At 34.7% G+C, this 21,783-nt stretch overlaps 1 protein-coding gene across 1 annotated transcript; it reads left to right on the top strand.

Moving 5' to 3' along the window:
• Positions 1-14,806: 14,806 nt before the first annotated feature.
• LOC111792732 (kinesin-like protein KIN-14G) lies at positions 14,807-20,986 on the top strand. Its single transcript, XM_087123562.1, has 19 exons — positions 14,807-15,299; positions 15,573-15,739; positions 15,805-15,948; positions 16,036-16,278; positions 16,376-16,447; positions 16,530-16,598; positions 17,351-17,428; positions 17,509-17,817; positions 17,885-17,966; positions 18,043-18,138; positions 18,231-18,407; positions 18,500-18,606; positions 18,701-18,881; positions 18,968-19,127; positions 19,208-19,461; positions 19,565-19,725; positions 19,805-19,996; positions 20,072-20,523; positions 20,610-20,986. The coding sequence occupies exons 1-19, from the start codon at positions 15,182-15,184 to the stop codon at positions 20,749-20,751; spliced, it is 3,204 nt and encodes a 1,067-aa protein (XP_086979688.1). The 5' UTR covers positions 14,807-15,181; the 3' UTR covers positions 20,752-20,986.
• The last annotated feature ends 797 nt before the right edge of the window (positions 20,987-21,783 follow it).

Raw genomic sequence — 21,783 nt, 5'->3', positions numbered from 1 at the left:
CTAGATCCAAATCAACTTCAGATCCATCTTCTTGATGATATCAATTAAAACAAAATGATGGCAAATATCGCCACCTTCTAGTCCAATTATTGAGGATAAAGAAATTTCCGACATATCTACCCTATATATATATATCTTCTTTTTTTCCAAATGAAGTCTTTGTTGTTGAAAAAGATTTAGTTGTGTGTTATCAGTTTAAGGGAGAGAATGTTGAAAAAGATTTAATTGTTATTTTTATGACTTAGTTACTCAATATCAAATCACTGATATGATCTTATACCGGATCATAGATATGATCTTATGTCAGATTCTTTATTTTGGCCTGATATTCTGTTTCGATTAGGATTTTATTTTTATCTTTTATTAAAGTATTGTACTGGCTATAAATATAGGCATTTTTCACGTAATATAAAGTACTGATCTTTCTTCCTTCTGCAAACTTATCTTTATTAAATTTATCATTTGGTATCAGGACTTGTCTCTTTTAGCCGCAGCTAAAGATGACTACCAGTTTTGTTCAACCAGCAATACCAAAATTTGTTGGTCACTACGATCATGGGAGCATGTTAATGGATAACTTCTTCGCTCTAGAGAATATTGACAGGTAGTTGAGTCTGGGATTTGTTAAAATAAAACTCACTAATTTGTGAAGTAATCTCACACACACTAACGATAGAACGCTCCGATACCGCTTTGTCAAAATACTACTCGCGTATTTGTGAAGGAGATGTCGAGAGGAGAGACAAGGAGACAAATAACACTGATTTTATCAAAAACCTTTTCTATTGCTCTTGTATTTCTTTGCTCTTTCTTTTTTGCTTTGACTCTACCGAAAAAAGACAACATATTTATAGTTTTTCTAACACTAATGATAGGGTGAGAGAAACTCTCATAAACCCTACCATTATTCTCTAAAACTTCCTGCCTTTTCAAATTAACTTTCCTAACAAATTTATAAAATTAACATTAAGTTTATTTTAACAAAACTAACATCGAGCATTTTAAGTTTATTCCAACAAAACTCCCCCATAAACTTAAATACTACATTCAACGATTCCACCTGAGCCATTTTTTTTTTCTCGAGCTCAGTCGTGGTTTCTTCAATTTCCTCTCCTTGTCCTCGAGCAACAAACTAAGCTTGTCATTTTCTAATGAGACTTCATTTGGAGCTTCTCGAGAACAGCCCATTTGAGACACCAACTCCTCATTTCTCCCGTTCTTAGCCACGCTCGACTCAGACGTCATAACTTCTTTTAGTTTACTCAATTCCCTTCGCAAGTCCACAATGACATTTTCTACTTCCATTTTTGCCTCCTCCATTTCGGCTTTATCACGAGTGATTATCTCAATCGTGTGTGGTAAATTCACTGCCTCCTATTGGACCTGATTCAGGTTCACGTCGAGTGAGTCTCTTTTTTGAGTTAGTATCTCTATATTTTTCTCCTCCCTCACGAGCTCTTCTACTAGACCATCAATCTCCATTAACAAGTCATTCTCTTTCTCCACACCTTCTTCAATTTTCTTCACGAGCTTAGAGATTACCTTCCCATTCTCTTCCTTCTCTTGTTTGAGATAGAAGGAGCTCTCACTCAGCTCAGCCACTTCCTTCTCCAACCTTTCAATCAACATTTCTAAATCTTTCTTTTCTTCCTCTATTTTCTCTTCCATTCTCATCCTCTTTCTTCTTTCTTCCTCAAATTCCCTTTCCCGCCATTGAAGCTCTACCTCTTCGAGCTCAAGCTATCTGTTATCCAGCTGTTCATCCTTTTTCGATTTTTTCGTCTCCGATATCGTGATTTCGCTAAATCCACTGCATATCATCTCATTTCCAACAGCTTCCACCACCTCACGACTACCGCGATCGTCTTTCGCGCTATCATGTTCTTGTGTTTTCAGCTCGTCATTAGGAGAATGCCTTCGTTTGTTGCGTTATCCAAAGCTAGGTTGATCGTTTCTTCCACCTTTTTCTCGGCTCGACAATCTCTTGCAAAATGCCCCACTTTGCCACAGTTGTAACATTTGTCGAAGTTGTAGTCATTCGCATAGTGACCGTACTTGTAACATTTATAGCACTGAATGTTGGAATAATATCCTTGACTGCGTCCTCTTCCACGCCAATTTGCTTGGCTCGACTGTCTCTTCTTCTTATAATGTTCTTCATAACTGCTGCCTTGACCACCTCGACCATTTTCGCGACTTCCACGACCTCTACCTTGAATATTTTGAGAGTAGAGTACCTTTTCATCTTTTATTGATGCCTTGGTTTGAAGTGCTTGATCGAGTGTCTCCTCCTTCTTCTTACGCTGCTCGTGTGCCTCGAGAGAACCGGTGAGCTCATCGACCGAGAACGTTGCTAGATCTTTTGACTCTTCTATTGCACATACAACATTCTCGAAGTTGTTGGTTAATGACCTCAAGATCTTCTCCACAACTCGTGTCTCGGGTAATATTTCTCCATTTCAATTTAGTTGGTTTACTACGGTCTGTACGCGCGTAATGTAGTCAGATACATTTTCTGACTCCTTCATCTTCATGCTCTCCAACTCGCCACGAAGAGTTTGGAGACGCACTTGCTTGACTCGGTCGGTTCCTTTGAACACCTTCTCTAAAGTGTCCCACGCTTCTTTTGAAGTAGTTGCTTATCTTTTGTCATAATGCTTATCTTACTGACACCTCTCGTCAGCTTGGGGACAAGTTCGAGTTGATGCTTCTGACTTCTCTTTTATCATATGGCACCACGTTCTTACTCTTGACTTGGTCAGTTGTTGGGTGAACTTGCCCCAACTTTAACTTGGCACTACTCTTGGCCAATTTGCATACTTTCTGGGTGGCACATAACTGTACACCTCACAGGGTGTGGCTCGCAAGCCAACCACAATATTACTCTTTGCAACACCAACTACTATGGAAGCAGAGTCTAGACGGCTTGTTGTTGACTTGCTAGAAAACAAATGTGCTTCAGACGGATACGAAAACTCATGCACACAATCTACGGGCTATCCCCCTTCGTACCTATTTCTATTGTTCGCCCATCTTGGACTCGACCACCGAGACTTGCAACGTAGACATGACTATTCACTGTTTGTCGTAGCTGTGGGTGAGGCTGACTCTCTCTGCAGACACTTACCAGACAACTATGGACTTCTAAGGGCACTCTTGCCCCATTCGTGGCCAACTTGGCCTCAATGTGTGTATCCTCTGAATCACACAAACTAGTGCACCTCTTGAGGTGGGGCTCGCAAACCTAGCCACGACTCCTTCTCGTCGTGGCCACTTCTTCTATTGAGCAATGTCAAAACTTTTGACACAGTCTCTTGAGTTGTTGGCGCTACCTTTTGGCCAACTCCTTGTATTTTGCCACATTCATGTGGCTATTGCTGCATCGACACTACTCTTGGTCTTCTCGCAGCTTCACTTCTCTATGTCCCCTTCTAGCTTGATGCTCAATTCTCGAGCGGATACTGATCTCAACAATTCTTGTGGAGTCATCCACCTTAGGCACAAGGTGATGGCTCAAGGAATACACGTGTGCTCGCATGTTGGAGCACCTTTACAGGGTGAGAGACCTATTGATTCGGGCTCTCCCCCACTCAAACTCGACTGCCTCTTTGCAGCAAGGTCGTCCTCCCATAAGGACTTGCATCGTACTAAACTTTGGCACTTGGCCGACACTTGTCTTTTTCTTGACTCTCGACTTCTCTGCTTGCAACCACTGACATTATTCCTCTTATGTGAATGGTTCTTTGGAAGGCACCGACATGGTGCACTTTCTGTTTCATCTGTCTTGTCCACTTCGGAACTACAAGCTCTTGTCAAATGAGCTTAGTTTTACTTGACAGGTAGATCTCCCTATATTGAGGTGTCGACACACGACACTAATAAACTTTGGGTAGTCTTGGCTTCAACCCCCAACTGATTCTAATTCTGACCGGCAATTGTCCTGCTATAACGACCCTAAATTTCCACATACTCAGAGTCGCTACTAACGTCTCATGCTCATCTATAATGCGGAAATATAACTCTTACATGAACATAGTTGATAACGTAAACTTCAAAAAAACGTTTAAAACAACTTCTTCTCTGGAAAACACAGCCATGGTCTTACGTGTTTAAATATGAAATACTGAAATTTAGAGAAAACAAAGACAAATACAAAATAATTTAAAACAATGAAATGCAAAACAATCTATTCTAACTTAAGACTAGAAATTTAAATATGAATCTACCCTATGCACGTGCCACAGTCTCTGCTCGCGATGCCGCCGTCCTCTGTACAAGTGCGCCATGTCTTTACCTGAAAAATGATGTGGCACACGGCCTGAGTATTTCAAAGAATACTCCGTAAGTGGCCCCGCTATAGGGGCCATGCAAATGCAAACACATGCAATCATGATTTAGGGACCTATCTCTAACCATCTTAGGGGTGGCCTCCAGTCTCGGACAAATTGGATGTGTAGTACTTCCCTACACACGACTCACACGTGCGAGTGTGAATCCCCAGGGTGCTCGCACACCCCCTGGACCCTCTGGTCAAGCTAATCTGTAGCGACGTCCGGAGGTCAGCGGAACCCCATAGTGTCATGCGCCTCATGAACACCCTCATCTGTGTGCGTTCGCACCTGTGCGCATTCGCACTCATCATACGGTGCGCGTCTGCACTCATCATCTCTAGGGGAAGTAGCCCTATGCTTATGAACATACAATATGCATGAGGTCCCTCTAAATCCATCATAATGTCTCTTCTGACACAACCCTCTAGTCTCATCTCTTTGTTACTCTAGGTAACAGATACTCGTGGATATTTATATTAATATCATTTTCACGCTCTTAGGGTTGTGCCTATGTCGATCTAACGACATGATGCAATATGGCACTCATCATCATATAGCATGCTAAATATGGAAAACGTCATCATATTAAGGTAAACGTCATGCAATCATCATACTCATCATATTGCCACAAAGTACATCAAACATATCAAGTACGACATTCATCAAAAAATATATATATATTGAGCACATCATCCAGTATCGTAACTCACACATCATCATAACTCATACATCATCATAACCCATACATCATCATAACTCACATACCGCATCGTACGACATAGTTCATACATCATCGTAACTCATACAATTTTTAGCCTATCCTACAGTAAGACCACTTACCTGGTTGGCCTTAGCCGAAGTATTCCCTAATTTAATTAACGTAAGCTCCCGTTCCTCGTGAGCTGCTCCAAAGGTTGCTAGAGTTCGCTTCATATCGAACCGTTCGTCACCTTTCGTTAGCATTTCACATTTTAATTAATAATCCAACTAATAATGTGAAATACAGCTCTAAAATGGTCTCAGTAAAAATCGAATTCCACGTTTTCATTGTTTCTAAATTTTGGTTGGGTAGTAAAACTTAAATTGAAAATATGTCAATATTATTCCATGGCGCTTCAATCATTCAATCAAACTATGGTCTGTTATAATATTATATTCTCTTGTTACAAATAATAATAATTTCTCACCTGTTACATTTTCCTTCTCCCTGTTGTATCATTTTGTTTCTCCTCTCTCTTCTTTTTCTTTTATACGAATGACCATGCAATTATAAAATAATATCTGTTTTCTCCCTCCCTAGTATGACTATCAATTAACAGAAGCCATTTTCAATTTTTTTTTTCTTCTCTTCCCTAAACACTTAACAGAAACCATTTTCTATTCTATTATTCTATTTTCTTCTATCTTTCTTCTCTTTCCTAAAAACTAAACGGAAGCTATTTTCCATCTATTATGTTTTCTACTCTGTCCTAAATGACTGTCTAATTCTAGAAGTGATTTTCAATCTATTTTAATTTTCCTCAGTAAAAATGCTTATGCATCCATCTTCTCTCTCCTACAAATGATGATTCTTTAGATGCAATTCACACAGCCATTTTCAATCAATTTTGACTATCCCATATCAAAAAATATAAATAATTGAAAAGGAGATCTAACATAACTTTTCTATCTCTGGCAAAAGATAAAAGAAGAGGAGATCTAACTTACCGATTACTTTTCCATCTCTTTCCATTCCTATCAAATCTGCTTGAAGTGAAGGCCATCTCCAATTCTTCTCTCTGAAAATCTGTGATCTTTCCTCTGTTTCTTTTTCTGATTTTTCCCTTCTCAAAATTGCCATTTTTTGCTTCGTTTTTTTTTTTTTCCAGATCATTTTGCTGTTGTAGGAGGTGTCGGGGAGATATCTGGAGAAGGTGGAGAGAGAGAGTGATAATTACTTTTTTTTTTTTTTAATTTTTTTTATAATTATTATTTACTTATTCTTATTATTTTTCTTTTTTTTTTCTTTTTTTTTTTTTTGGGTCGTTACACCTGCCCACTCTTGACACACTTGCAAGGTCTCTGACTAGACGCACAAAATGTGGCTCTGATACCAATTTGTTAAAATAAAACTCACTAATTTGTGAAGTAATCTCACACACACTAACGATAGAACGCTCCGATACCGCTTTGTGAAAATACTACTCACGTATTTGTGAAGGAGATGTCGAGAGAGAAAAGACAAGGAGACAAAGAACACTGATTTGATCAAAAATCTTTTCTATTACTCTGTATTTTAGGTATTTATAGCTTTTCTAACACTAATAATATGGAGAGAGAAACGTTTATAAACCCCTGCCATATGTCCTAAAATGGTTCCTGGCCTTTTCTTTCACCTGTCTCTTTCAAATTAACTTTCCTAACAAATTTAGGAAAGTTAATTTAAGTTTATTTTAACAAAACTAACCATTCACATTTAAAGTTTATTCCAACAGGATTTCTGCGGTAGCAGATGATGCTGATTACTCAAATGAACAGAGGAAGGGGTGACAGATTAGAAATTGAAAGACTTAAGAGCTAAGAATTACCTTTTCCAAGCCATCGATCGCTCAATTATGGAGACTATTTTGGATAAATAAATTTTGGATTCAATAAAGAAAAAATTCCAAGGAAATACAATGGTGAAACGAGCACAACTACAGGCTCTGCGCAAGGACTTTGAGACCCTTCATATGAAGGAAGATGAGACTGTTTCTGATTTCTTTTCTCGTACTCACACCATTGCTAATAAAATGCGTTTCTATGGTGAAAAGATGAGTGATGTTAGCATTTTTGAGAAAATTTTGCGCTCCATGACTTCAAAGTTTGATTTCGTGGTTTGCACATATGGACTATGTGTAGAGTATATGGTACACGTCCAAATTACCCGTTAGGATAGTACCGTAGGAAAATAGAGTGAAAGGATAGGTCTCATCATTGTATTCGCATGTTCTTGCATTTAACCCCAACAGTGGGGTCACTTACTGAGTATTTCTTTAAATACTCAAACCATGTGTTACTACATTTTTCAGGTTAAGGCAAGGTATTCCTGTACGGTTGACGACGGCATCGCAACTCGAGACCATGGTACATGCATAGGATAGTGGTATTTATTTTCTTAGACTTGGGCTAGAATATGATGTTTTTAACTTAAACGTTTATTTATTTTATTTAGTCTTTTGGTGTGTCGTTTTAAAGATGTTTTTGAAACACGTAAGTCCATGACTGTATTTTAAGATAAAGGATATGTTTTATGAAATTTAAATGAAGTCTTCCGCATTCAATGTTTAGGATATGTATACAGTAGCGACCTTAAATTAAATAGAAAATTTCGGGTCGTTACAGACATGGATCAAGATCCAAGTTTTCAGTACTAAGAAAAACAAAACCTTAAAACTAAGATCCTTATAACGGAATCAAGGTTAATAATTCAAAACCCAAGACTAGGGTCCTTGGATAAAACCATGACAAGAACTTAAGAGCAGAAACTAATAGGAACAAGTCAAGAAAGAGTATGATACCCTAGAACTTAAGAGCAGAAACTAATCGGAACAAGGCAAGAAAGAGTATGATACCCTAGCACACGCTTAGGATACGATTAAGAGACTAAAAAGTAGGCTACTCAATGACTCCTTGTACTTATTCATATTCTTTTATGTTTTTCACGTGTCAATTAGGAGTTAGTAGAAGATGGAAGTGAATCTAGAGCTGCTACCATATAGAGTCACACCGTCTTTTAATTGTTTTAATATTTTAAGTTATTTTATTTACTCGCTCAGTATATTCAAATTTAATTTGGATTTGTAAATTAAATGCATTTACTTTTGTGTTGAATACAAAAAAAATTTACCCTACTTTCACAAGTTTGTCATGACTCAACATGAAAATCAGGTTGTGCAGAATAATTCGCAAAGATCGACTTGCTTGTAATGATTATATCAATAAACACAGCTTGATCTGCAATGCATAAGAATGCAACCCTAAATCTATAATGGATTAACGTGTAGTTAATGAAAAAAATTTAATTAATTAAAAAGTTTAATTAATAAATTTATTATTTGAAGATTATTAATTTGTAAGTCCATAAAATCCTTTTTTGCTAACTTCTAGCAACCCTAAAATGTCATTTTAGTTGAAAGAAATATAAAGAGAAAAATATATTTGATTTGAAAGGTTCAAATTAATATTTAATATATTAGGTATGGTAAAAGAGAAAAATATATTTATTATATTCGATAATATTAAATATTAAAGTAATTACTATAAATTAGATATATTAAATAAATATATATATTTGATTGGAAAAGTTCAAATTAATATTTAAATATTAGGTATGGTAAAAAGAGAAAAATATATATATTATATTGGATAATAGTAAATATTAGAGTAATTACTATAAATTAGATATATTAAATAAATATATATATTTGATTGAAAAGATTAAATTAATATTTAATATATTAAGTATATTAAAAAAATTATTATATTTGATAATATTAAATATAAATTATTATATTTGGTCATTGAAATTTTTTTACATATTGTTTTCAAGGACAGAAGAAGTTAGGTAATGTTTCACAGACATTAGAGTATGCCGAGGGGCTAAAAAAATATTAAAAAAAATGTCCAAAATGCCCCTAAGACTTTAAGGTCTACAAATGGACATGAATTTTTTTTTTTTTTTTTTTTTTTTTTTTTTTTTTGAAGATTTTAAGGTGATTAATGATCAAAATCCGGTGCCATGACCTTAAGGTTTTTTCAAGAACCAAATAAACTTGAAAAAGTTAATGAAACATATTAATAGACTTCATTGGCCAAAACTTATTCCATGGTTGTGGAGTAAGAACCCAAGCACCCATGACACTAAGAATACACTCCAAAGACGGAGTACCAAGAAAAAAATAACATCATAAGACATGATATTAAAAAGATTAGAACATGTTTGGGATATGAACCAAGATTAAAACACTAAAATACCCCTAACGACCGCCTTACAAGGATTTATAAGGTTTTCATAAACCCCAAGAATTATGTTATAACATGTATGATCTTATGAATGACTTGTGCTCGTGGACATGAATAAGAGATGCATACTTACTTTAGGGCCATGAACTCTGAGCATGCCATGAATTAGCTCAAGATGTTAGGTCAAGATTGCTACCCTAAGGACATGAAATTTAAGAATATTACACTCCCATACCCTAAAGTTATCCTGACATCCAAGAATACTAGGCAATATTCTAATCATGTTCAAGGTGACTCTTGACCTCCCATCACGTGGTATATCATGACATCCATGTTTTTTTTCATTTAATAAAACTAGTTCCAACATCTTCTTGGCAAACAAACCAACTCTAGAGGACAACCGTAGGAGCTTAACGAACTCTATTTTCGAATGATGGAGGTAAACCATGGGAACGTCGCCTTTTGTTTGTAGGAAGAAGATGATGATGTGATTGGTTCAATTGAATTGGCCACATCTTGGTTTTTTGAACCAGCCTCGATTCTTGAAAGTTCACTCAATAAGGGACCTAATTAAGGAAAGGACTTGAACCAAGCTCCCAAACGCGACGGAGCAAGTGTGTAGCCATCCCAATCTTTTCTTACGTTATACTTGTAGGAATCACTTGGAAATATCGTAAAAAGTTAAGTTAGCTTGTTATTAAGTAAATGTGAAAGGATTAGGCCAAGATCTTAAAAGATATTTTACTTAGTAATTACCTAATAAAACCTAAAATCGAGTAACTTATGAAATTAATCCCCTAAATAACATCCACTTTGCATGAAATTTTAAAATATGACCTAATATAATGAAATATGGACGTATATTGAATTTGAAGATGTAACGACCCGAAATTTTCTACTTAATTTAAGATCGCCACTGTATATATATTATGAACATTGAGTGTGGAAATACTTCATATAATTTTTTTTTTTTTAATCCTTATAGGACCTATCATAAGAGTCTACTTTCCTACGGCGGCCATCCTAACGGGCAATTGTGATATGTACTTAATTTTCCTACACACGGTCCACACGTGCGAGTATGCACCCATCAGTCAATTTGAACACCTCCTGGGCCCCCTTTCTAGTCGGGCGAGCATTCTCTAGTACTATGATAACATAATGATCATTCTCTAGTATTATGATAACATAATGATCATTCTCTAGCATTCTCTAGTAGTTGTTGATGTCGGACACCCATTAGGAATAACAACTATCACAACAACATTATGATAACATAATGATCATTCTCCTGTCTCGTAGCGTACGCATCCGTACTATCGTGAAAGATAAGAGGTATCCCTCAATGCATGAACACACAATAATGCATGAGGTCCCAATATTTTTCCATTTTCAATTAATACAACCCCGCTATCTTCTTCATTCATATCATATCATTTATCATATATTGCATGCATATGTCGGGGTTGTATATCATGCTAGTTCGATGTTTTCCATGTCAATCATATCATTCAAGTAACATATATATTGTATCATAACATTTCCATATTTTGAGATATAACAATTCACATCATGCACCTATCATATCATATCATATCTTAAATCATAACAGCCACATAGCATATCTCGAGTGTACCTTCAACATATCTTATCATAGCTATATCAATTCATTAAACCTATCGTACCATAACATATATTATATCATCATAGCTATATATATCAATTCATTAAACCTATAGTACCATAACATATATTATATCATTCTCATATTATATTACAATATCTATAAATACATATATCATTCTTACATCCTAACCATTTCGTAAACATTTCATAGTCATATCGTTCCATATACATATCTTGGTCATATCGTTTCCTAAGCTTATCCTAACCATGTCGTTTCACCGGTCTATCATAATCACTTTTTTTTTTTTTACATAACGTAACCGTATTGTTTTATCAATATATCATAGCCATATCATTTTCTATACATAATCTTATCGTATTATTTTATCAATCTATCATAACTATATTGTTTTCTATACATGAACCTTACCATATCGTTTTATCAACTATCATAACCATATCGTTTTCTATAGATAACCTTATCGTATCGTTTTATCAATCTATCATAACCATAATGTTTATCACATTCTTCTTGTATCCGATCTCAAACATATCATTGAACACATCGTACCGCAAGTATTTTTATACAATTCACATATCATATCATAGTCATCGATTCATAAAAAATTCACACACACCAAATATATGACATATGCAGAACCATGAGGCACGTGTCAACATCAAATATAACCATGGCGATACTAAGGTCACTTACTTGATTGACCTTTAGCCGACCTTCTATCCTATTTTTTTGAGATTGGCTTCCCTTGTTCCTCTAATTCTTTAATAAAAGTATAGAATGGAACGGAAAAGCTAACAAAACCTTCCAGTGGAATGAGGTGAGAGAAAGAGAAGTTTGTTAGGGAGGGTTTCGAGGGTAGGAGTGGAGAAAAATTATGGAGGAAGTGGGTAATTTTTATTTTTTATTTTTTATAATTCCTTTAATATATTAGATATATTAAAAAGAAAAAAATATATATTTTATTTGATTCATTAAATAGTACAATAATCTCCTTTGAATAAAAATATAATTTAAAATTTTAATGGGACTCAAATTAAGTATACCTCATCCTATTTAAATATAACTTAAATAAAATATTATATCTTAACAATATAAATATTTAACCTTATAAATATAAACTTTATTAAAAACCACATTTTATTTAACATTACACTTAACTCCTTTATTATTTATTATTTATTATTATTATTTTTTAAGGAATAATATTAAATTATAAATAAAATATTTAAAATTATTATTCTTAAAAATAAATAATAAAATATAAAGTTTTATAGCATAAATCTCAACTTATTAAAAGCCTTTCTTAATCTTTGTGAATTATGAAAAATATAAAATATAATGTAATATATAAATGAATAATGTAAAAAAAAAAAAAAGAATGAATGGGAAGTAGTTAGAATTAAAATTTTATATGTATGAATGATTGATTTAGTAGGTAGGTAGCAATAGATAAATAAATAATAATTATGCTTAAACATTTTGTAATGGGTTGAAATAATATAGTTTTTTTTTTTTTTTTTTTTTTTTTTCTTTTCTCTTAATTAACTACCTCCTCTAAGCATATGGGCATGTGCCTTAATTTAATTAAGCCTACACTGCCCTACACTCTACATCTTAAGTGCATGCATGCTCAACCACATCATTCAATTATATCCTTAATAAAACTTTTTAAAATAAACTAAAATTACTTTCCATTATTTTTCCAATATATTTGATCAAAAAAACATTGGTCGGACATGATGGGGTCTATTAAAAGTGTTCATACATAGCGTTTAACAATAAGATATAGTTTGTACATTTTTAACCAATTGATCATCAATTTTACCTAATAATTTCTTTTTTCTACATCAAACTAAGTTTTGTACATCCACCTCTTAGAGGTCCAACGTCCTTGCTGACACTTGTTCCTTTCTCCGATCGATATGGGATCTCCACTACATTCACCCCCTTTGGGGCCCAACATCCTTACCCCACCAAATTCAGGGCCTAGCGTCCTTACTGACACATCGCATAGTGTCTGACTCCGATACCATTTGTAACGACCTAAGCCCATCGCTAGCCTATATTGTCTATTGTTCTTTTTGTGCGCATTTGTAACGGCTCAGACCCACCGCTAACAAATATTGTCTTTTTTAAGATTTTCTTTTCCAATTTTCCTTTAAGATTTTTAAAATGCCTAGGGGATTTGGTTGTCAGGTAGGATATCACAATAAAAAATATGAGTAAGTGGTTTAATTTGGGTGAAACTTTTATCACGTAAAGTAATTTTAATATTGAGAAATTAAAAGGGTACAAATGAAAAATGTTGGAAGTAAAGGGACCAAAGGGAAAATGTAGCATTTTGTTTATTAATATTTTAATAGTATGAAGTTATAAAATTAAAATAAAAAAAAAATAGAAGCACTTGCTCTAATTATTGACTCTATTCTTCTAATATTTTTCATTTCTTTCTTTCCTATATTTATTACAACCGCCCATCAAAATTTTCCTTTTTTACAAAATTGCCCCAAAAAAATTTACTAAATAATTCCAAAAGTAATTAAATCGCTAAATCATATCCAAAGGTGAATTTATATATAGTAATTATGTGTACAAATCTTTCTGTAATCATGAAGATCTCCAAACAGGTTTAAATATAGTTTTTATTTTTTATTTTTAATGAATTGGTTATTCAATTTTCTTTTTTAATTTTAATATTTAAAATTAAATTAGTCTTTGTTTTATTCTTCCCATACAAATTTAATTATCATTTACTGGTATTGTAATATTCATCTATAATATCATATATATATATATATATATATATATATATTTATTTATATTTAGTATGAGTATTTAAAAATACTCGGTAAGTAACTCTAGTGTTGGAGTCGCAAGATATGTGGGTAACAAATATTACGAATGAGTTATTCCTATAATTCACAATTATCTTTTGGTCTCTATTTTTTTTAATGCTTAGTATAAGTGTACACTAACTAATAGTCAGACTTAAGGGTACGTTAGTCGTTTGAGAATTTAACACTTTTGTTGAATTAAATAATTTTTTGAAGTTGAATAAATATTAAAGTATATAGAAAGTTTTTTTTTTTTTTTTTTTTTTTAAATGATTTAAATGCATGCCATAACATATTCTTAAATCCAATGAAAAATTTAATGAGGTGGACTCAATCATGAGAAAGAGAAAGTAAAGTATCGACTATATGGGTTAAAGGCTTAATTTATAAGCAATTAAATAAATAAATAAATAAATTATATTACAAGTTTCTCAATAATTTTATATATATTATAAGTTTTAATTTTATCTGTAATTAATTTTTTTTAATGTTAATATTAAAATTGACTTGAGTTATCTAAAAAAAATAATTAAATTTCTCTATCAAATTTATAGTAAATTAGAAGACATTTTAAATTCTCCTCTTAAATTTTTATTAATTAATATTATGGATCAATTTTAAGATTTAATAAAAATTTGATATTTTTTAAACCAGACTATGATGACTAAATTAAAAAATAATAATAATTAACTAAAAAAAAAGGAAGAAAATTATAAGTTTACATTAGTTTAGGCAATAAAGCAAATAATAATAATTTGACTAGAGATATTCTTATTTGTCGTCTTTCCCACGTTAATAAGAAGAGAAAAAAATCAATATGTAAAAAAACACAATAAAACAAAATTTAAAATTTAAAATTTGTAGAGAAGAAATTAAGAGAAAACAATAATTATAGGGGCAAAATGGTAACTTTAGGAAATTAAAAAAAAAAAAAAAAAAAAAAAAACTAATTTTAATATAAAAAAGATTAACTAATTGGGAATTTTAAATTTTCTCACCCGTTGAACACAAACCGTTGAGCCATCTTGTTCGCGGAAGGCTCGGAACTTGTTTCGCTCCCATTTTCTCCAACAAAATTTGACGAACACATAAAACTGAAACTTGGAAGATCCTTGCAGAGAAGAAAAAGCATTCGATCCACCACAAAAAAGGGCAGAAAAGAACACAATAATCTCCCTCTTTCTATTTTCTTCAATTTTCTTCAATGATCCTTCACCCAGAATCAACCATCCCCTTCTCCTAATCTCTCGTTTCGACCCTTTTTTTTCAGTATCATTTCTATTCCAACGCCCATTTTGGTTCTGGAAATTTTGGATCGTTAGGAGTAGCTTAGGATTTTATTTGATTTTGTGTTTTTGTTTCTGTGGATTCTTGACGGGTTAGTAATGGCGACAGAGCAAGTTTTTCCGTTTTCTGTTACTTCTGTGATTGAGGAAGTTCTTCAACAGCATGGAGTTCGTACTCGTAACATCGATTTGGCTTCGAAGAAAACTGAAGAAGACTGTATGTTCTTGGTTTTCTTCTTTTCTGGGATTTGCATTTTCACAATCGATTCATCGTTCTCTTTTTCTTTTTCTTTTTTCGGTTTCAATGAAATGATATGATATGATATGATATGTTATGCATATTTCTGGTGTTGGAATGATTTGCTTTCGTGTTTTTTGTTTCTGGATTTTGAAAAACCTAACCTAACTACTTGCCCGATAGCCATTTCCTGTTTCTCGCATCTCTTTTCATTTGAAAACGAAACTGAGTGTTCATCATATTACTTTGAAGCCTTGAGAAGGTATGAAGCGGCGGGGTGGCTAAGGAAAACTGTTGGAGTTGTTGGTGGAAAGGACTTGCCAGCATGTCCTTCTGAAGAGGAATTTAGGCTTGGATTAAGAAGCGGAATTATTCTTTGCAATGTTCTCAATAAGGTCCAACGTGGGGCAGTACCAAAGGTATAATATATACTTCATCTATTTCTCCATCTTAGTTTTTGGTTTCAATTCCTGTTCTTGAGTAGGTTGTTGAAGGCCGATGTGATTCTGTAATCATCCCTGATGGGGCACCCTTATCTGCATACCAACACTTCGAAAACGTGAGAAATTTTCTTGCAGCCATACAAGAAATGGGGTTGCCAACTTTTGAAGCCTCTGATCTAGAACATGTAAGTTTCGTAGAGTTCTTGGTCCTTTTTTATGGTAACTTGATGAACCATATTCATGTATTTGTTGTATGGGGATGGGTATGTCAGGGAGGGAAATCTACGAGGGTTGTGAACTCTGTTCTGGCACTCAAATCGTATAGCACCTGGAAACAAGCAGGCGGAACTGGGGTGTGGAAATATGTTGGAACAGCTAAATCACCAACATCCAGGAAAAATGTGGTGACAAAAAATAATTCAGAACCATCCACCACTTCTTTAACAAAAACCTCATCACCTGCTGATAGTTTTTCTCTTGAATCCTCTTCAAGTGATGATCCTAGCAATGAAGCAGTTAGTGAGCTTTTCGTCCTTCTTTTTGTTTACTTTTTATTATGTTGTTGTTGTTGTTTGCTGCTACAATCAATTTAATAAACAATTTGGAGTGCAGGAATCCTCTCGTCCTTTACATATGCTACTTTGCCAACTTCTTTCTAATAAACAGATTGACGAAATCCCAAGTGTAAGTGTTAGCTTTTAATTCTTAGAACTATGAAGATGGTGAGCTGAGTTTTCTCTTCTTTTTCTTCTTATGGAATTTATAGATTGTGGAGTGTATGTTTGGTAAAGTCATGGAGGAGTTTGAGCAACGATTACTCACTCATAACAATATGGTATACTCTCTGTTTCCCGCACTGTTTTGTAGTAGCAATCTATACTTAATTTAAAATACATCATTTTCCTTTCACCTCAAGAGTTGAGCGGTACTGGTTAGAAATCACGACTCTCTGCAATATTATAATATTGTCCACTTTGAGCAAAGCTCTCACACCAATGAATATGTATTCCTTACTTGTAAACCCATGATCATTCCCTACATTAGACAATGTGGGACTCCCTCCCAACAATCCTCCCTTCGAACAAAGTACACTTTAGAGCCTCCCCTGAGTTCTATTTAGCCCTCAAACAGCCTCCCCTTAATCAAGGCTCGATTCTTTTCTCTAGAGCCCTCGAACAAAGTACACTCTTTGTTCGACACATGAGTCACTTTTGACTACACCTTTGAAACTAGTAATTTCTTTGTTCGACACTTGAGGATTCTATTGACACGGCTAAATTAAGGGCATGACTCTAATACCATGTTAAGAATCACAAGTCTCCACAGTGGTATGATATTGTCTACTTTGAGCATAAGCTCTCGTGGCTTTGCTTTGGGCTTCCCCAAAAAGCCTCGTACCAATGGAGATGTATTCCTTACGTATAAACCCATGATCATTCCCTAAATTAGCCATTGTGAGACTCCCTCCCACCAATCCTCAACAATCCTCCCCTTGAACAAAGTACACTATAGAGCCTCCCTTGAGGCCTAATACAATCACTACATCTTCATATTTAATCTGTGCTTATGGCATTTCATTCGGCCCAGATGAAGGCAAGTCCTGAAGATGTGGCAGAATCCGTAACTAATAAATCTCCTCCACAAACCACTTCTGCTGATGAAACAGTAAGCTGTGAATTTATATATCTTATGAAAATTTATAAACAATTTCTTGTTAATATAGTTTCTGTTTTTGAGAGATTAAGATGGAAGAGGAAACGAGTGGTGCTCCTGAAGAAATTAGTAGTCCAGAAGCAACAAGTTGTTGTGAAGAAATAAATAGTCCAAAAGAGTGTCATGAAGCAACAAGTTGTTGTGAAGAAATAAATAGTCCAAAAGAGTGTCACGAAGCAACAAGTTGTTGTGAAGATATAAATGGTCCAAAAGAGTGTTTTCCTGAAGAAGAAAGTTTTTCTAAAGAGGACTGTGATTGTTTTGATGAACGCAATGAGGAATTAGAACGACAGCTTTTGAGAAGACAGATGCTGCTAGAACAGCAACAGAAGAACATACAGGTAGCTGTTGAAGTTAGTTAATTACCGTTCTGGAATATATGATTTTGAACTTAGTTTTCTTCTGTAGATGTTGAAGTGTACTCTTGATGAAACCAAAGCAGGAATGCAGATTTTGCAAATGAAGTACCAAGAGGAATTCAATAATCTTGGTATAAATTCTTTTACTATTCTTCTACCTTGTAACCTTTCAATTGTATTCTCAAGTTATGAATTCATTTAAATTAGGTAAGCGCATGCATACTGTGGCGTATGCTGCTTCAGAATACCGAAAAGTTCTTGATGAAAATCGAAAACTATATAACCAAGTCCAAGACCTCAAAGGTAGCATCATTTGCAATGCCTCAAGTTTTTTTAGTTTTGTATTCTTAACTTCCTTAATATAACAATGATGTTCATGCATTACAATCTATCAGGAAATATAAGAGTATATTGTAGAGTTCGACCATTCCTCGGTGGACACTCGAATCGACCCTCTACCGTTGATCGTATTGATGATGGGAATATGAGCATTGTGTCACCATCGAAATACAGCAAAGAGGGAAGGAAATCATTCAGTTTCAACAAAGTATTTGGGCCTTCTGCCACCCAAGGTTCAACTGTCTTTCTTTCTTCCTTTCTTTCTTTCTTTCTTTCATGGTCTTATCATATAACTTTTCAGCATAATGAACTTTCTTTCATGCAGGTGAAGTTTTTTCAGATACTCAACCTTTGATTCGATCAGTCCTAGATGGTTATAACGTCTGCATATTTGCTTACGGACAAACTGGATCAGGAAAAACGTACACCATGGTAAGAGATAAAGCGCACCAACATTAAATTATGTGCTTATTTTCATGTCTTTGTGAAGAAAAAAGAACTCATTATCTCATTGGAAAAAATTCAGTCAGGACCAACCGAACTCACTGAGGAGACTTTAGGTGTAAACTACAGGGCATTGAGTGATTTATTTGTTCTTTCACAAGAAAGGAAACATACCATTTGCTATGACATATCTGTTCAGATGCTTGAGATTTACAACGACCAAATAAGGGATCTCCTTGCGACGGATTCCACTAACAGAAGATATCCTTCTCATTGCATTTGGCTTTATTTTGTTCCATATGGTGAAGCTGTTGCTATAATAATGCATGTCCTTAACTGGTAATTACATTGGAAGTTCGAAACAGTTCTCAAAACGGGATTAACGTACCCGAGGCATCCCTTATACCCGTATCATCGACATCAGATGTCCTAAATTTGATGAATATTGGCCAAAATAATCGTGCAGTGTGCTCTACTGCCATGAACGATCGAAGCAGTCGTTCTCATAGGTACATTTTCGTAATGTATGAAGATTTATATGTTGTAAGAGTTTCCTAATGTGCATGAATTATTAATGCAACAATTGCAGCTGCTTAACTGTTCATGTTCAAGGAAGAGATTTGACATCTGGGGCAATTCTTCGTGGGTGTATGCATCTTGTTGACTTGGCAGGAAGTGAAAGGGTTGACAAGTCCGAGGTAATAGGAGATAGATTGAAAGAGGCACAACATATCAACAAATCTCTTTCTGCCTTGGGAGATGTTATTTCCTCTCTTGCTCAAAAGAATGCACATGTTCCCTATAGGAACAGTAAACTCACCCAGTTGCTCCAAGATTCACTTGGTATGTTATTTCCTCTGTTGAGTGTGTCTCCTCTCCCTATATAATAATAATACTTCCATAACTTGGACTGGACACTCATGTTTGGCTAACCATAACTTCTCAGGGGGTCAAGCAAAGACACTCATGTTTGTTCATATAAGTCCAGAGCCTGAAGCTCTTGGAGAAACATTGAGTACTTTAAAGTTTGCTGAAAGGGTTTCAACTGTTGAGCTCGGTGCTGCTCGGGTTAACAAAGACGCCGAGTCGAAAGAGCTCAAGGAACAGGTCTTCTACTTTTTATTTGAATGAAACACCCTTTATATGCTTCTTATTATTGTGTCTTGTTTTATTTGTGATTCCCCAGATAGCTAACCTAAAAGCGGCCTTATCGAAGAAGGAGAGTGAAATGGAGCAATATTCTCGATCAAGCTCTCCTGAAAAAAATAGGATGAAAACTTTCCTGTCATCCCCTTCACTTCCTAGCTGGAAAAGTGTTGTGGAGATGTCCGTTAATAGAACCAACTCAATGGAAGATGTTCGTAATGCAGCAGCAGAGGTATTGAAAATCAGTATGATTGGATATATTAGTGAAAATCTTGATTTGTATTTGGTTATTTGGTTACTACAACAGGCTCAAAACAAATTGAATAACTCAAAGCTGAAAAGAAGAAGCTTAGATCCCCGAGACATGTTAAGATCATCTCCATGGCCACCCTTGAGCGCAGCACTTGTTAATCCGAAGCATGACAAGAAAGAATCTGTTTCAAGCAATTGGGATGAAACCCTTGCAGTAAACGAATTTTCTGAGACATTTGAACCGAATTTTCTTGTAGATCCTCCTCCAAAGGCGTTGTACTCTGAAAACCTGTTCAACAATTCTGATGCGCAGAGGAACCAGTTTGAGGTGGGCAGCACTGATGATTCTGATGACCATGACGCTGCAAATAGCGAGACATCAGAGCCAGAAGTACTTTGGCAGTCCAGCCTTCCACTTCCAAAAGCTTCAAGCATTCCAGGTTTGGGATCAAAGCCAAAGAAAACAGCTAATAATCCTAAGCAACAAGCCAGCAAGCCAGAAGTTAGGTACTTTTTCTGAAACTAATTATAAAGATTAGGAAATGAGTTTGAGATTGATATATGTTTGAATATGTATGTATGTATGAATGTAGGAGCTCCATTCCATCATTAATTCCTCTTTCATCAAGGAAATCGCAGACGGGAGCTTCCCAACCGATGGCTGCCAAGGTGGTGGCAAAACAGGCATTTCCATTTGAAGGGAAGAAGAAGGGTGGCTATGGCTATAATAAATGATGATGGAATGTGTGTGTGTGTTCATCAATTGAGTCTTCCTCATTTTTGTTTTCCCTTTTTATATCTATTTATTGTTGTGTATATATACATACATACATATATATAGAGAGAGAGAGAGAGAAAGAGAGAGAGAGAGAGAGAGTTTCTGTTTTGAGTTTGCAATAGTTCCAAGTTGCCTTGAGTTTCTGTATTGAATCTTCAAATGCATGGTGAAATGGGTCCTCCAATTTGTTTATATATTGGTCCATTCTATTTAAAAGGCACTAATACTTTGACTGAATAAGTCAGTTTTTCGTAAACGTGGGAGTGTGAGAATTTGAGCCTTGGCCTCCTTCAGAGAATGAGTATATACACCTTTTACTAAGTTAGATGTTCGAGTTTCAAATCTTAAAAGTTAAATTTCAAGTTAGTCGGTCATAAACTTTAAATTTGTGTCTATTTAATCTCTAAATTTAAAAAATATCTAAGTTTTGAAAATTAACTAATTTATTAGATATAAAATTGAAGGTTAGGTTTATTAGAATCTCAAAGTTAATATAAAATTGGATCTTTTGTTTACTAGAATCTTAAATTATGTTTATTGAAATTTAGAGAAAATAATAATAATAATTTAAACCAATGAAATGGGAAGTGACCTATTTTGACCTAAGATTAGGAATTTAAATATGAGTCACCCTGTGCACGTGCACTGTCTCTGTTTGTGAAATTGCCTTTTATCCGTACATGGGTATCTTGTGTTTACTTGAAAAATGATGTGGCACACAACCTGAAGAATACTCAATAAGGGACCTCAGTATAGGGGCATGCTGAATACAATCACATGCAAATATGATCTAGGGACCTATCTCTATCTCATCTCATACTAGGGGTAGCTTCCAGTCCAGACTACTATGTATGTGTAGTACTTCTACACATGACCCACACGTGCGAGTGTGAGTACCTAGACGACTCGCACATCCCCTGGACCCTCTCTGGTCAAGCTAGCTGTCTGTAGTGACGTCTAGAGGTCAATGGAACACCTAGTGTCATGCT

This window comes from Cucurbita pepo, chromosome 4 (genome assembly GCF_057944985.1).
Source record: "Cucurbita pepo subsp. pepo isolate OVF chromosome 4, ASM5794498v1, whole genome shotgun sequence".
NCBI classification, from domain to species: Eukaryota; Viridiplantae; Streptophyta; class Magnoliopsida; order Cucurbitales; family Cucurbitaceae; genus Cucurbita; species Cucurbita pepo.
Note: the sequence above shows the minus strand (reverse complement) of the source record. Positions and strands in the feature narration are given on the sequence as shown.